Genomic DNA, 15,501 nt, shown 5'->3' with positions numbered 1-15,501 from the left:
GTATATATGCCAACTCCGCTACTTTGGCCGGCCGATAGGGATGGTTGGTGTTTGTCTTGGCCCTCAAGTTGAGGAGTTAAACATGGGAAACCATAATGACTATATAAAGTACCCTATTAATTTGTTAATCCCGAGCCCTAGTCGCCTAAAGTAAGGCCATGGCCATCAAACTTCTTTTCTTTTGTTTTTTTGCCTTATTTTATGCAGGTAGGGGGTCACACAAACTTTACTTTGGGATCAAAGCTTTGAATGAAAATTATGTTGAAAGCAGCCTTCTAACTTGTACAAGGCAGATGGAGTTGCTCAAGATAATGATTTGCTTTGTACCCTTTTGCTTTTTTCTTATTGAATATCCTTGGTTCTTTGAATTATTTTGCTGGGGAGAGACCAGCTCCTAGTTAAATATCCTATAGCTATGATTCTTGGTACAATGATGTTGACTATTTTGGTCAATGAATATTGTTTTGAGCCAAGAGTTGCCTAGCACTTTATAGACATGGAAAAGCACTTACATTAAAAAAATAAAAATAATTTTTTTTTAATGCATGGTTGAGGTCCACTATGGGAGTTCTTATTTTCTCAAGATTTGACTGTCTATTATATTATTATTAACTATATTATTGGAATTCAAGAATATTCTTCCCTTTTATTAACGGAAGGAGATTTTTCCAAAATAATGTGAGATGAAAATTTTCAATGTGAAAAATGTGATTTTTTAAAGTTTGTTTTTGTTTTTCTCGGTGTGGAAAAAATGTGATTCTTAAATATGGGGTAAAATAGAGCAGCTGCTCAACCAAATCCATTACCATTTAAATGGCACTAGTTTTATGAATTTGGGTCACCTGAGCCCAGCCCGAATTAAAGCATTTGAATGGACAAGTAACAGTATAATTGGGCTCAACTCAAAGTTCATAGATGCAATCGGCTTAAACCAAAGCCCAAGGTACCTTCCCTTTTTTTTTTTTTTTTTGGGTTGATACAAGTTTTGCAAAGAGGCTAGAATGAGTGGTTTTTGGTTACCCAAAAAAGGAGGGGTTTTTATGAGGGGTCATAATGAGGGGATCCTTAATAACCGTTCAATCCAGTGTCAAGTTATTATTAGACTGTTAGATTGAACTCCCCATATTACCCCTCAACATAGGGAAATCAAAGATAAAAACTAGGGTGTGCGGGTAACTAGTCTTATATAACCACTTGAGTTATACTCTTTTTGAAAAGAATTGCTATTTGGAAGCTACATTTGTAGCTTAGAATAGAAGAGAGGCTAGCCTTTATGGTAATTAGAGGACAACTTTGGTCGCTCACCTTTTACCTTTTTTTTTGGTCTGTTTGGCTTGTTGCTTGGTTGGAGGCAATTATTTTGTTTTGTATTTTTCGCTGGCTTGTTTGGGCTTAGATGGCTAAGAGGGTGGACTTATTTTGGACAAAGGGTTGGGCTGACTTCTAGACAGAGGGCTGGGCTGATTTCTAAATTACCTAAGTTAGGTTGCACTTCTAAGCCTATTTTCAAAAATCAAGACCAGGTTGGAGTGGCTCCAGCCCAATCGTAGATCCACTCTTCATTTTTCTTGTTCTTATCTTTTCATGTATTGTCAAAAAAATGGTGGCAACAGTTTCTAACTTTACCGATGGAATGTTAGTTGGATTGACCCATAATTTTGGTGTGCTTCAAAGTGATCCTGAGGTTCAAGCCCTCACGGTACCCGTGTGTGTTAATAACCCTCTCTCTTCCTAACTTTGGCCCAAAAATAAAAAATAAAAAAAAATCTAACAATAATAAGAAAATATTTTCCCATGCAAACATATTTTAATAAAGGATTATTCGTTTTATTAATTCCTAAACTTAGACCCGATTTGCATTTGAGTATCTCAATTTCCAAAATCGTTCACTTGAATAGTGTCTATCCTACCCTTTTTAATTTGGCTTTCCCACCCATTGCCATGGCAAGTAAAGGCAAACACTATTTACATAAGATATGAGGAGAGAAATTTATGTATAATTTTAGTGTGGGAAGTGAAGAACATAGCTAGGTATTTATAAAAAAAAACCCTTATGAAGATATTTTTTAAAATTTATTTGTGTAATTAAATTGATCGTTGATGTCACACTGACATCAGCAAACCCAATCAACAATCCAGATAATTTTTGCTTTTGAGTTGGCTCGGGCCCAATCTAACCTTTAATGATGTGGGCATTAATTCAAGACTGGTCTGCCTTTTGCTCTGTCTTGGTAAAAGCGCTCTAAGAGATTGTTCCAAATTTTAGTCAAAATAGGATCACTATGTCGCTACGAGAGGATATCACTAAAAGAGAAAATTAGCTATGACAGATTATTATATTTATAAAATAAAAAATAAATAAATAAGTGGGTCCCTTTTTAATATTTTGGTTGACCTCTTTGCAGCATTAAGATCAGATAATTTATCCGTGATTACTATTAACAAAGATAATGATCATTATCATCACTGCTGACGTCAACGCTTTCGTTCCAGGAAAAAAGACCGTTTTCTAGCCGCAATGTGCCGGTCGCAAATCTATTTTTTTGCTTTATCGATGTACCAATAGAGTTTTTTTTTTTTTTAAAAAAAAAAAAAATTAATCGTTGCGATATATTCCCATAAATTAGGACAATTGTGAGTTGCCAAACGTGTAGCACCGTACATGAACCTGTATGTCTTCTGGGCACTATACATTTTACATTTTCCACATCAAAGCAATTAAAAAAAGCTTTTTTTTTTTATATTGCAAGCCAATGGGAAATGGCCGTGATCAAGGGATTTCCATTTCCAACAACCTCGGATCAAATTGTGTTCATACTACATATTGGTTCTGGGGAAATTTTACACATGTTTATTATATTATTATTGGAATGACTCATTTTAACGGTTGTGTTCTTTGTATTCTTTATTTTTATTGATCTAATAAAATTATATTATTTTTTTATTTCAAAAAAAATATGAGAAATTTATTATTCGCATACTATTCTTCAACTAAATTGATCTGTTACTTAATATGGTCACATATAACAAAATATATATATTTGGAATGTTCGAGTTTGTTTGGAAGTGTTTCTGGAAGAATTAAAATCGGTTATAATTAGATTTGATAGAACAAATTAAAAGTGTGGTTAACAAAAAATAACACTTTCTATGAGTATTAGTGGTTCTTATGAAAGCAGCCTCAAACTAATAGCTATACTGGGAGACTTCTTAAAAAAAAAAAAGGAAATTCAGAAAATAACAGTATATTTTATTTAGAAACTAGAAAAAATTTGGCTCCGTTAACAGATCGGTTGTCGTGGCGATTGCACAGTCAGCAGAGATGAACGGCAGAGGATTCGCCACGTGGAACTATTCCGTTTACACGAGGGACATCAGGAATGTCCGTCTGGTTAACCCAACCAGGAAGCACCCAGTCGCCCTATAAATAGCTGACCAGTCACTCAGCTCACAAAATCTCATCGCATTATCACACTTCTCACCGGCAAAGGAGAAAACTAGTCACGGAGCAAAAGCCAAAGCGAAGCAGAGGAAGCAAAATCCGCTTTTTTGTCTGATCGATCAGCCATCAATGGCCGCGAAGAACTTCAAGTACGTGATCCTCGGCGGTGGAGTCTCAGCTGTAAGTTTTTATATGATCGATTCTCGTCCGTTTGATCAAATTTCGTTAATTTTGTGCATTTCTGTAAGAATTTATACCAAAAATTGTATATTCGACTTATACTGAAGTTTTCTGTCGCTGTTGATGTGACTTTACATAGTTTTTAGCTTTGGATTTTGAAGGTGTGCCTAGATCTAATATGAATATTAGTTTTTCATTTTGAATTTAGATTTTTTTTTTTTGTACTCGACTGTTGTAGTTGTTTTAGTGTAGAATTATGGTAATTATGATAAATAAAATCAGTTGGTAATAATGATCAAGTGTTGAAAAATTGTTGTTTGTGCTTTGTGATAATTTTTTGCAGTATTGTGGAAGCCTCGATAACTTTTAATGCTTAATACATGTTTATTTTCAAATATTATAGGGATATGCAGCTCGGGAGTTTGCCAAACAAGGGCTTAAGCCAGGCGAACTAGCAGTCATTTCCAAAGAGGCGGTATGTTTTCTAATGCTTTTTCGTGCTCACTTTCATGTGTTTGTATCCAGTTGACTGAAGATTGTGAGATGCTTTATGCGATTAATTGTCAATTTTTGGAAACTAGATCAAATTTGTGAGTTATGGAAAATGTCTTGACATTTAGTATGCACGAGTGTTGCAGACTTTCTGCTTACTCTATTTTGACATCTTGCTGCATTAAACTTGGATTAAGATAATTTTCTTGGTTTTCTTATTTCAATGCTCTTTGCTCGCTAGCTAACTGTATACTTTCTGTACTTCATATTATTACTGCTGCTTGAAGTTGTTTCCCTTTAATGGCTGTTAGACGTCAATTAAATTTTATCATGTAATTAGTTTCTTCTTTTACTCCCAGGTGGCTCCATATGAACGTCCTGCACTCAGCAAGGCTTATCTCTTCCCTGAGTGTAAGTTCTGTTATTTTAGTCCCAATTTTCCAGTGCTTACAGAAAGATGCAGTGTGTCTTATGACCTCAAGCTTCTTACTTGCACTGGCACATTGATGAAGACCAACTTCATTTTTCATGTTCATCACATTCTCTGAGATTGTAACTTAATGTTGGGATTGGTTCTTGCAGCTCCTGCTAGACTTCCTGGTTTTCATGTTTGTGTTGGAAGTGGAGGAGAGAGATTGCTTCCCGAGTGGTACAAAGAGAAAGGTACATTTTTGTTCTGCACCGTACATCATATGCTGATCATGATTGAACAATGTCTGAAAGCTTTCTTGAAGTTTTTAGAGCCGGTTAAATCCATTATTACTCGTTTTTGTTCCTGACTCATTTTTACCTATTTTACCTGATCTTCCATTTTCTGGGTCATTTAGAGTGCATTACTCTCATCTCATGGAAGCTTAATTTATAATTTCAGGGATAGAATTGATTCTTAGCACTGAAATAGTTAAAGTCGATCTTGCTGGGAAGACTCTTGTCAGTGGAACTGGGGAATCCTTCAAGTATCAGACTCTGGTCATTGCCACTGGATCAACTGTAAGCAACCCTAGGAATTCTTGATGCCTTGCTTTGGATAACCTGCCCACTTTGTATACATAATTAAATCTTTTTTCTGTTTTCGTAGGTTATAAGATTGACAGATTTTGGTGTCAAAGGAGCTGAAGCCAAAAACATCTTCTATTTGAGAGAAATTGATGATGCTGATAAACTCAACGAAGCAATTAAATCCAAAAAGAATGGGAAAGCTGTGATTGTTGGAGGAGGGTACATTGGTCTCGAGCTTGGTGCAGCTTTAAGAATTAACAACTTAGATGTTAAAATGGTTTACCCTGAACCATGGTGCAGTAAGTGAATACTGCTCCAAGCCTTGTTTGTATGTTGTCTGTGTGTATATATATACACATCAAATTGGACACTCTTTGTATTCTATGTGCCTCATTTCCCTAATTTCTTTTGTTGTTCTTGTAGTGCCTCGCCTTTTCACTTCTGATATTGCTGCTTTCTACGAGGGTTACTATGCAAACAAAGGAATTAAAATCATCAAGGGAACAGTTGCGGTTGGATTTACTGCTAATTCAGATGGAGAGGTAAATACACAAATCACCTGCCATTTTGGTAGAGATGCTCTGATGAAACTGTGATTCTGGATGGTGACATTTTCCCATAATGCAGGTCAAGGAAGTGCACTTAAAGGACGGCACTGTGCTTGAAGCTGACATTGTTGTTGTTGGTGTTGGGGGGAGACCCCTGACGACATTGTTCAAGGGACAAGTTGAAGAGGAGAAAGGTGGCATTAAGGTTAAGCGACTTCTGAAATCCCTTGATTCCTTCTCCCCCTCACATATATTTAAATATTCATTTTGATGCTTGGAATTCATCTTAACATGTGCAAGTTGATTGCAGACGGATGCATTCTTCAAAACAAGTGTTCCTGATGTATATGCCGTGGGTGATGTGGCTACTTTTCCTTTGAAGCTGTACAATGAGATTAGAAGAGTTGAGCATGTTGACCATGCACGCAAATCTGCCGAGCAGGCTGTAAAGGTATGTAGCTCCCCCTTTAATTCTGTACTATTTCGACTAAGAACCCACCCTATCATTCTTTTCTGTCAAATCGGGAATGGTCTCCCCTGCCAATAGGATTGTTAAAATAACCAAGCCAGATGGTATCCATTCTTTTCTTTTTCTGGGTTGGCGGTCATCTGGGAATTATATAGTTGTCTTGATTTTGGCAGGCCATCAAGGCAAGCGAGGAGGGGAAGACAATTGAGGAGTATGACTACCTTCCCTTCTTCTATTCTCGTTCCTTCGATCTGTCATGGCAATTCTACGGCGACAATGTGGGTGAAACCGTGCTCTTCGGAGACAATAACCCTACCTCACCAAAAGCCAAGTTTGGAACATACTGGATCAAAGACGGGAAAGTGGTCGGAGCATTTCTGGAGGGTGGCAGTCCTGAAGAAAACCAGTCTATTGCCAAAGTTGCCAAGGTCCAGCCTCCTGTTGCCGGTTTAGATCAGCTTGCGAAAGAAGGTCTTTCTTTTGCTAGTAAGATTTAAACCTCATGTGTGGGGCAAAATAAAATGAACTGCTTGTTGCTGGAGGTGGTCTAGATAGCTTTAAAGAACGTTTCACTTTGGTTTTCTTTGAGTGGTTTTGATGTTGTAATTTCGGATTAATTACAGAAATCTTATTGTTCACAGAGTCACTCTTTACAGAGTTTATTCTTGTTCTTAACATTGTGAAGAGATTATGTAACTTGCTTATTGTCAATAATCATATCGTTTTTCCCATACGTGTGCGAGACATTAGGCCAAAAGCATTTCGAGATGTTTCTGATTTTCTGAAATCCATTTTACTCAATGCCCTATGGGGGTATTGTCGACAAAAACTGATTGAATTTTGAATGTCTGGTTTTGTTTTTGTAAACTGATCGAATTTCGATCATTTTAGAGCTTTGCATGGACTAATAGGCTGATGTAGCAGTTCTGCACAGAATCTTTGACCCGTTGAGGTTGAGAACTCTTGAAAGAATGTTGACAATGATAGACGAAGTATACATAAAATCACTTGCGTTTGCAGTCTCTTTACAACTAAATTTCGTTCTCCTAATTTTCTTCCAGCAGTTCAAATTTTATGTCGTCCGACTTTCATCATCTGTCTATCGATCTCCAGTAGTTGAGTGCAAGTGGGCGTCAGGACATGAGACAAGCAGCCCCACAGAATAACTCAGGTAAAGGGCCGCTGATCGTCAAATTTTGGTATTAAAACAACCCTAGAGGCAGTCTGAATTCCATATCAAACGAATGTCTTTTGAAGTCCAGAACCCTATTCACAATATAGTCGAGGCAATAAAATAGTAGAAATCAATTCAGGTACCGAAGTCTAGAACCCTACACAAATACCCTAATCCTACTTCAATGTATCTTTTTCGGCTATGACGTTGATATGTACAAGCTTAGCAATAGACCATCAATTGCAAGAGTGGTCAGCCAGCAAATGCATTTCTCTGAAAATAAATCAGAAGTCAGGGTATTTTCATAAGTATTTGATAAGTATTAAGTATCATGAATCGAATTATGTGCCTAATGCGAGAATAAAAAGATGCAGGTCATTCTCTGTCACGACAAAAGATTAATGAACTTTGATAGAAAAGTGGATTCAAGGCCACCATAATTGCATAATCTACTACATTTTAGATTGTCATAAAGTCTTCTACTGGCTACGATCCAAAAACAATACACTCCATTGAAAAAAAAATCTATCCAACTCAAATAACAAAACAGTCCCTTCATGATGTAAGCATTGCAACCACTCTAGTCAAAGAGACTGAAGCCCATATCCTGCAACAACAAAAAAGCGAGAAATATAAGATCAGACTAAAATCAAATGCTCCAAAAAAATTGCGAAGTCTCCAAGAGTGTTTACTAACTAATCTGAGTATGGGGCATATTGACCATTGCTCAGAAAATGTACCCCTGAGTGTGCAAATAGTCACAGCTCAGACAAAGGAAAATTATACTACTATCTATTGATTTGCCACGATCCTATTGACATGCAAACAGTTGCTGTCTAGCAACTCTCAGAATTTGATGGAAGCTTTTAAACATGAATAAGTCTTAGCAGGAGCAAGGGGATTGATATCAGCACTCATTAACAGATGGTATTGCAAAACCCATATCCTCCTACATGCACAAATACTGAACTTAATGAGATAATCCCAAGAATAACTTACATCATCGGTATCCTCTTTCTCCTCAACCTTCTCTTCTTTCTTTGGCTCAGCTGCAGCAGGAGCAGCAGCACCACCACCACCACCAGGTGCAGCCACTGCAACAGCACCACCACCACCAGATGGTACAGAGGCCAACTTCTCCCTTCCAGAAGCAATAAGCTCTGTAATATCCTTACCCTTCACTTCCGAAAGAAGAAGCTGAATCCTATCATCATCAGTCTCAGCTCCAACTGCGAGCAAGATTAAAGCATTTAACAAGTGAACAATAAAAATGAACATCTAGGCATCTATGCACCAGCTCATATGAAATCAAATGCTGAAATCAGACTAGAACACATGAACAACATATGCATAAGAACAAACAATTCAGACATAGTTATTAAATAACCTTCCTCTAAAATCTGTCGCATATAGAGGACGATACGCATACAAACAGAAAAATTGGGGAAAAGGGGTATTGTAACTTAGATGCAAGTGGTCCTTTTTAGCAGCAATGGAATATTAGGTTATAGGTCCTTTTTAGCAGAAAATGAATAAGACTAGCAAAGACTAACTTTTAAAGTCGAACCTCCAACTTATACAATAAGATAGGAAAAGAAATCATGTTTTCATGATTCAACACTGAAAAGAACATTACCCTAAGACAAAATTCCTTGTGACCTCCAAACATTCATTTTCATGGAAGATTGAGTTGACCGATTGAATAAAAACAAGGGATTTACAAATCTAGAGGCATTTTCGCACTATGCACAACTAAGTCATAAATTTGAATGCAGTAAATAAATAGGTCTATTCACATATTGAGCAAATGAAACATAGAAAAGGAAAAGAAAAAGTACCAGAGCCAAGGATGTCCTTGAGATCTTCGGCAGAAGGGGTGGTATTGCCCCCCAACACAGCCAACAAGTATGCTGCAACAACCTTCATCTCTGCCTATAAAACACAAAATTATTAATACCAACAAATATAAGAGTCAAAGACCCAGATAGAGAGCGAGAAAGAGCGAGGGCAAATACTTGAGAGGCTCTGGATCTGTGGAGAACGGAGAAGGGTATATGCAGCCGAATGCAAAATGAACCAGGAGGTCTGCGATATGAGGTTTTATGCACAGCTGCTAGGGTTTTTAAGCGACTGTGGTAGCTGAAGATTCGGGTTTGGGCCGGTTTAAGCAACTGTAGGCCCATTTATATTTTCTACGGTGTATTGGCGGGCTTCTAGTCTACAAGCAAACAAACTGGTCCATTTCAATTATTTTATAAATTACAAAGTGGCCCAATATCTAAACTTTTTTTTTTTTTAAGTACAAGCAATTGGGGGAGGGTGGTTTACACGAATATTGATTCCGTGGGTGTCTGGGGTTTCGAACCTCTACCCACATAAGTGGAGGTAGAAGAACTCAACTAACTGAGCTATATCCCTCTGGCTAAAGGGACTTTTTTTAGATGCAACTTATGGTGTACTATATGTTTATCTGTACTATTACGTAATTAGCAAGAGAGATGGATGCATGATTGTCTATACCCGATAATGTTAGAAATTTTTCTTGTACTCAAGAGGACTACTCTTATCTAGAGGAAGGAGGAACGATCTAGGGTGCAAACATGCAAGGGGTGAACATATTGACCTGGTCAATTAGCCTAACTCACATATGCTAGCTTGTTTAGTCCCATAATATTTTAATTTTCAATTGATATAAAAATTAAAAAAAATTCAGGTTGGATTAGGCTTGTCCTTAAATCAGCCATGCTAAAGTGGGCTAGCAGTCCATATCGTTCTCAGCCCACCTTTAACCCCTATCCTCCTTCGCCGGCAACCTTATGCCTTTGCTTAACTAGTACCCATAATAACTTACCCCAACCCTCCCTCCCCAACTGACCAGTCCCATTGCTGGCATTCTTCTTCCCCAAATCAACCCTGAATGAGTTATAGAGTGAGCTATAGGTGTGTGTTCAGTGAAAAGGATTGTTCAACTTGTAATAATGGGTTCATTTGATGAAGGTGTCATGGAGTTTTTTTGGGTCTCATCAATAACAAGGTTCTTCTTCTTCTTCCCCCAACACTGATCAGATGAATGACAACAGCAAAGCAATGATCAGGTGAAGGAAGAGGCCAAAAACCCAAATCCAAATTCCTCTGGTTTATTGGGGGATTTAATATTTGCATCCTCGTAGATGGCAACAGCAAACCAAACAATTCGATGAAATTGTGTTATGAATATTGAAAATCATGGGGGAATGAATTGCTAATTATGCAAGAACAGGGGAAACAGGCACTACACTACACAGTACACAAACATTTAAGTGGCTCAAATCCAGGGGCATTAATTTATGCATGAACGACCATGGCTTGCTAAAATAAAAATAGGTTCGCATAAACGTAGCCCAATGGCTGCTGTAATAGGCCTCCACATCTCTGAATTGGGTGGAGATGTAGCATTTTCTCCCCTAACTTTGGGAACAGCTCAGCTACGTTCTGATCATTCTTCGAGAAGCCGGTGATTATACCATCTGCACAAAGGAGCGTGACGTCCCTAGTTGAATTGATGAGACAGCTCATGAAGCCAATGTAAGTGGTGAAAAGCTGAGATGTGTACTGGTGGCACCGTTCAAAGGCCATGCAATTGATGAAGACAACATTGGTGAGGTCATGGCTTCATAGTATCATGCCTTCTTCCGTTCGTTTCTCGAAAAAGGAGCAAATTAAGACACTGCAATTCAAAGACCATAGCTGCTACAGATTCTTCGTAATTCTTCAGGTCATCTTGGTCTTCCTCGCTGCTACTTGACCCTAATACTGTGATACCATGATGCTCCCTTTCCCCCATCCTCTCTATCTCTTGCTTTACTCCCAAGATTGTCAAGAAAAGTTCAATTTTTTGTATTTGGATCAGTGGAAAATTCGTCAAAAACCAATCTGTCACTCATGTGTTTCAGTCAATGATGCCCTGGCCAAGATTATTTCTTGGCAAGGGCCATGGAGTTTCAATGAAAGTTACAAAATACTCTTGGAATGTAGTGCTCATAATTTCCTGAAACTTTCACGGAGACCATTTGGTCATATTTCCTTCTCCTTTTTCGTCTAATGTTTGACCTCACAATTCTCAAGTTCTTCATGCTCTTGGTATTGAACACACCATAGGCCCACCAGCATCATTCGAGCCATATTTGGGCACGCATCAGCTAGCGTTGATGGGCCATTTTGCATCCATCTAAAAAAATATATATATTCATGGGTTATACTGGGCTCTTTTACCTTTTATGTTTTGTTTAAGGGTGAACTGGATTAAACCTTAAGCCAATATAGTAATTATAGAAATATACAAAAAGGACAACAAAAAAACTCACCTGGGCCATGGGACCGTCCCTGGGGTTAAAGGTTGGCCCGAGATTGTTGGGCCCTTTATATTATTGTTGTAGTTTGATTATGATTGGTCATGGATTCAATATTTATTGGTGCAATTTTGTAGAGAAATTTTTGTTATTAAAAAATAAGTAAAAAGGAATACACAGTTAGAATGAATGGTAGCAGGCCAACTCTACTATACAATAATTGAGAACTTTTTTTTTCTTTTTTTTTTTTTTGAAAAATTCTAGGATTGCATTCATAATTCAGCCAAAAAAGCCATTAGAAATAAGGGGCCAAAACAAATTAGCCACAAAGGGCGATTACAGTAACGGAGCGGTCTAACATCAAAATTAAGACAATTTGATGAGCCTCCACTAACGATCACGCAGGATCGAATAAACTCTGGCATAGGCATCCTAACTAAGATTACAAACTCAGAATAATAAAAAATATATAAAGCTTGAAAAAACCAAGCCATAACAATACAACTAAAACTCTCACAAATGAGAGATAAAAAGCTCTCACAAAGGAGAGGTGAAAAGCTCTCATAAAAGGAGAGGTGAAAACTACATAGAGATCCCAGAGTCTCTGTGACTTATTCCGAACATAAAGAAACCGTAAATAGGATGGTGGTGGAGATCCGACGCCGAGATGCAGTCGCCTATGATGATTGGAAGAAAATCATAACAAAACAAAAACAAATAAGGAAAATCTTTTATCTCTGAAAATGAGAGGAGAAAAGAGGGAGGAAGAGAAGAGGAAGAACAATGGCTTCCTCCCCCCTCAAAGTGAAAACGGCTCTAGGAGGGTTTTTTTGGGAGAGAGGGGGCTAGGGTTTCATAGTCACAAAAAAACCTATACAATAATTGAGAACTTAAATGTCATAAGCTCGAATATTCACATGTGATATTGTATCGATTTCTGAATACAAACGATATTAAGAAAAGATGATTCGAACATGTAACCTCAAGTGTGTAGATAAATATGAACGATTCTACGAATTTAGGATTTACTCAGCTCCATGTGTTGGTTGGAGTAGGTAGGTTTCTTTTCTACAAATAAATCCATAAAAGACGTCAGATCATTTTGTAAGCCTTACTTCATCAAATTTGGCACAAAATTATTGCAACCCGTAAAAAAATTAACAGCAAGTTTTCTGTCATGATTAAAATATAGGAATTACAGCACAGACTTGCCTGGTTTTACACTTGTAGTTGATTACTGAGTCGCTATCCTCTGACAACAACCCCACAAAAATAAAACAAATGGATTGCATGGACCCAGAAAAATAGTGAGAGTCTGCCATGTCTATCCCTTTCTCTCTCTGTCCTCTTCTTCTTTTTTAATGTCCACTTCTGCGTATGGTGTAGTAGTTGTAAATTATAATCATAAAAAAATGGCTTACGATAATAAATTATTGAGACAGAGGAGAGGATAAGACCGTGGTACGTATTCACGTGAAGAGGAAATTTGGAAATATTAAATTATAGTCTTACCTAACAAGTGTGACAAATTAATTTCGTGAGTGCATGCATGGTCTGGCTTTTTGGCCATGAAAACATGTAACAATTAATTTAAGGTCTACCTACCAACACTTTTTTTTTTTTTTTCTTTTTTTGCAGCAATAGAAACTTTAGTGTTAGTGGGCACGACAAGGTTTTTGAGTCGTACAATTTTGACATCATATGATTAATTATGGCACAACAACATTTTGGACCAATAATTAGTGTGCTGCAGAATAAGTGCTGTTGCAAGTCATTAAATCAAACATTGATACTCGAGTTTCAATTTGATCATCTAACTTGTTTTTGAGTTATTTTGGTCCTCTAGCTATCGCATGGGTTCCAATTTAGTCTTCTTTTTCTTTAGTTTTTAGAGTATAATTGTATTCAAATTGACGGAATGACTAAATTGGAACACATGCAAGAATTAGAGGACCGAAATGACTTAAAAATGATACTCGGACAAAAGCCCAGTGTGATAAAAAAAAATTCTTAAATTTTAAACACCATGATTGATGATATCTAAGTTGGCAGAAATAATTAATAATAAAAAATGTATATTTGTGCATGACTAAATAAAAACAAAAAGAAATATATACTGGTATTGTATGACAATAATTTGATTGAATTGAATGGAGATCCATTGTGCTTTCCACTTCAACCTTTTGCTTTATTATTATCCAGATCCCGTACAAGAATGGCCCATTTGAATAAACTTTCAAAAATAGTACAAAAAAACATGTATTTATATATTTGATTAGAGGAAAGTCTAGTTATTTTCAGAGATATATGAATTGATTATGTGGGTGCAATGCAAGAACAGACAACGGATGTTAAAAGTTATAACAAAGGCAGCACACCACATTGACCAATCCACCATATTAGGTCAATGGCAATGCGCAGATAAGATTTAGATTCTCTTCCTTTGGAGCTGGGATTTCGTATTTTAATTAGGCTTATTTTGAAATTAATATAGGTTAACTTAATACGAAGAAGTATTGAATATCCAGGACCTTCTAATATACACTACTATAAAATCTTATCATAAGCCACTGATTCATGTTAGTCGCAGACAACTTGTGAATGTTGGCCACATATTAAACACATGACTGTGATTGATGCGGGTTTAAGCATTGATATTAATCAAGCAACAGTTACAAATTCTTTAAATTGAAAAGTAATCAAAATTAGCCAACACAACTAGCTTAAATTTTATGGTTTGGAAATCAACATTAGCTTAACTAAGATAGATACTGGTGAATGGCAAGTAAATTATGAATGAAGTTATTATAAGGTCATTGTTCCAGAAAATAATAGACAAACCGAAACAAAAAACAAAACCCCATTTCTGGTTTGTGGTGGCCAAAACTTTTGATCGAGGTACCTTGATCATTGGTAAATGACAAATATCTGAAAACAAAAAGGGCTTGGTGGACTTGGCGCACTGTAGGAGTGGCGTGACATCTATATCCACATAAGAAGGAGCACCTGGAATTTAGACATTATAGACAACACCTTTTTCAACTTTTGGTCTTTGGTCCATTTTAGTGGGCTCATTTTGAGACACAAATGTATCAATTTTTGGCACTAAGGGGAAGCTTCTCCCCTATGTTCATTTTTTTTTAATACCAAATCGCCGTAGAAAGTCCAAACTGTCAAATAAAATAGGGCAAATATTCAGTTATGCTAAGATACTCTCATATTATTATTCTTCTCCAATATGGAGATATTTATACAAGTACAAAGATGTGTTAACCCTAAATAAAATAGGAAATAAATCTAAATTACAATAGAAAATAAATCTAAATTACAATATGAAATAAATCTTAATTATAATTGGACTAGACAAATAGGTAAGTAACTAAAATTCTAACATAGCAAGGAACCAAAATCCTAACTAAATAAAGACTCGCCAACACAAACTGTTTGAGACTTCATCCATCATAATCATATGTCACGACACTTTGCCCCAATGTGCCAATCGTAAAGGATTTTGATCGTACCTTACTCAATAGAGCATCAATATGAAAAAGGCGAGCACGGACTAGTGCAGCCATTGCCTACATATCACCTATGTTTTTCTTTACCACAATTTCAACGAACCACCTTGAGCCATCATGCATGCCAAGTTTTCCGTGGTCAACTTCATGTGCGTGATCTTAAGATTTTGGCTTTTTCAAATTTGTGGTCAAATTTGACCCAAAAGTTAAAGTCTTTGGTGAAAATTGATATGAGGATGAAGACGAAGACGAAGACGAAGACGAAGAGGAAGAGACCCAGAAGCACACCCCCAAAGACCATGGGCAGGGGCCATGGGGTTGTTTTCAGACGTTAGTTTTCCTTCCTTTCTC

General features: G+C 36.9%; 2 protein-coding genes across 3 annotated transcripts; one reads left to right on the top strand and one right to left on the bottom strand.

The window, feature by feature from the left end:
* The first annotated feature begins 3,432 nt into the window (after positions 1-3,432).
* On the top strand, positions 3,433-6,863 carry MDAR1 (monodehydroascorbate reductase 1). The gene is made up of 10 exons (XM_021954494.2): positions 3,433-3,622; positions 4,026-4,097; positions 4,474-4,525; positions 4,697-4,777; positions 4,986-5,104; positions 5,193-5,412; positions 5,537-5,655; positions 5,741-5,866; positions 5,972-6,112; positions 6,304-6,863. The coding sequence occupies exons 1-10, from the start codon at positions 3,572-3,574 to the stop codon at positions 6,625-6,627; spliced, it is 1,305 nt and encodes a 434-aa protein (XP_021810186.1). The 5' UTR covers positions 3,433-3,571; the 3' UTR covers positions 6,628-6,863.
* An 819-nt stretch (positions 6,864-7,682) lies between these two features.
* Positions 7,683-9,461, bottom strand: LOC110753568 (large ribosomal subunit protein P2). 2 transcript variants are annotated; one of them, XM_021954497.2, is made up of 4 exons: positions 9,320-9,461; positions 9,143-9,236; positions 8,304-8,533; positions 7,683-7,911 (listed from the first exon to the last, which is right to left on the bottom strand). In XM_021954497.2, the coding sequence occupies exons 2-4, from the start codon at positions 9,228-9,230 to the stop codon at positions 7,885-7,887; spliced, it is 345 nt and encodes a 114-aa protein (XP_021810189.1). In that variant the 5' UTR covers positions 9,231-9,236; positions 9,320-9,461; the 3' UTR covers positions 7,683-7,884. The 2 variants fall into 2 exon arrangements, with proteins under 2 accessions (XP_021810189.1, XP_021810190.1); XM_021954498.2 differs by having other exon boundaries at positions 9,143-9,232; positions 9,320-9,437.
* Positions 9,462-15,501: the final 6,040 nt, after the last annotated feature.

Source organism: Prunus avium, chromosome 7 (genome assembly GCF_965620075.1).
Source record: "Prunus avium chromosome 7, drPruAviu1.hap1.1, whole genome shotgun sequence".
NCBI classification, from domain to species: domain Eukaryota; kingdom Viridiplantae; phylum Streptophyta; class Magnoliopsida; order Rosales; family Rosaceae; genus Prunus; species Prunus avium.
The sequence above is the reverse complement of the archived record's forward strand: the minus strand, read 5'-3'. Positions and strand labels throughout refer to the sequence as shown.

What these genes read in the sequence shown, in the direction of transcription:
- MDAR1 (XM_021954494.2), top strand. Translation starts at nt 3,572, where the DNA reads ATGGCCGCGAAGAACTTCAAGTACGTGATCCTCGGCGGTGGAGTCTCA. An exon ending in GGCTTATCTCTTCCCTGAGT is followed by an intron (nt 4,526 to 4,696) that starts GTAAGTTCTGTT and finishes TGGTTCTTGCAG; the next exon opens with CTCCTGCTAGACTTCCTGGT. An exon ending in AGGAGAAAGGTGGCATTAAG is followed by an intron (nt 5,867 to 5,971) that starts GTTAAGCGACTT and finishes AGTTGATTGCAG; the next exon opens with ACGGATGCATTCTTCAAAAC.
- LOC110753568 (XM_021954497.2), bottom strand. Translation starts at nt 9,230, where the DNA reads ATGAAGGTTGTTGCAGCATACTTGTTGGCTGTGTTGGGGGGCAATACC. An exon ending in CAAGGACATCCTTGGCTCTG is followed by an intron (nt 8,534 to 9,142) that starts GTACTTTTTCTT and finishes TCTTGCTCGCAG; the next exon opens with TTGGAGCTGAGACTGATGAT. An exon ending in AGAAAGAGGATACCGATGAT is followed by an intron (nt 7,912 to 8,303) that starts GTAAGTTATTCT and finishes TTGTTGTTGCAG; the next exon opens with GATATGGGCTTCAGTCTCTT.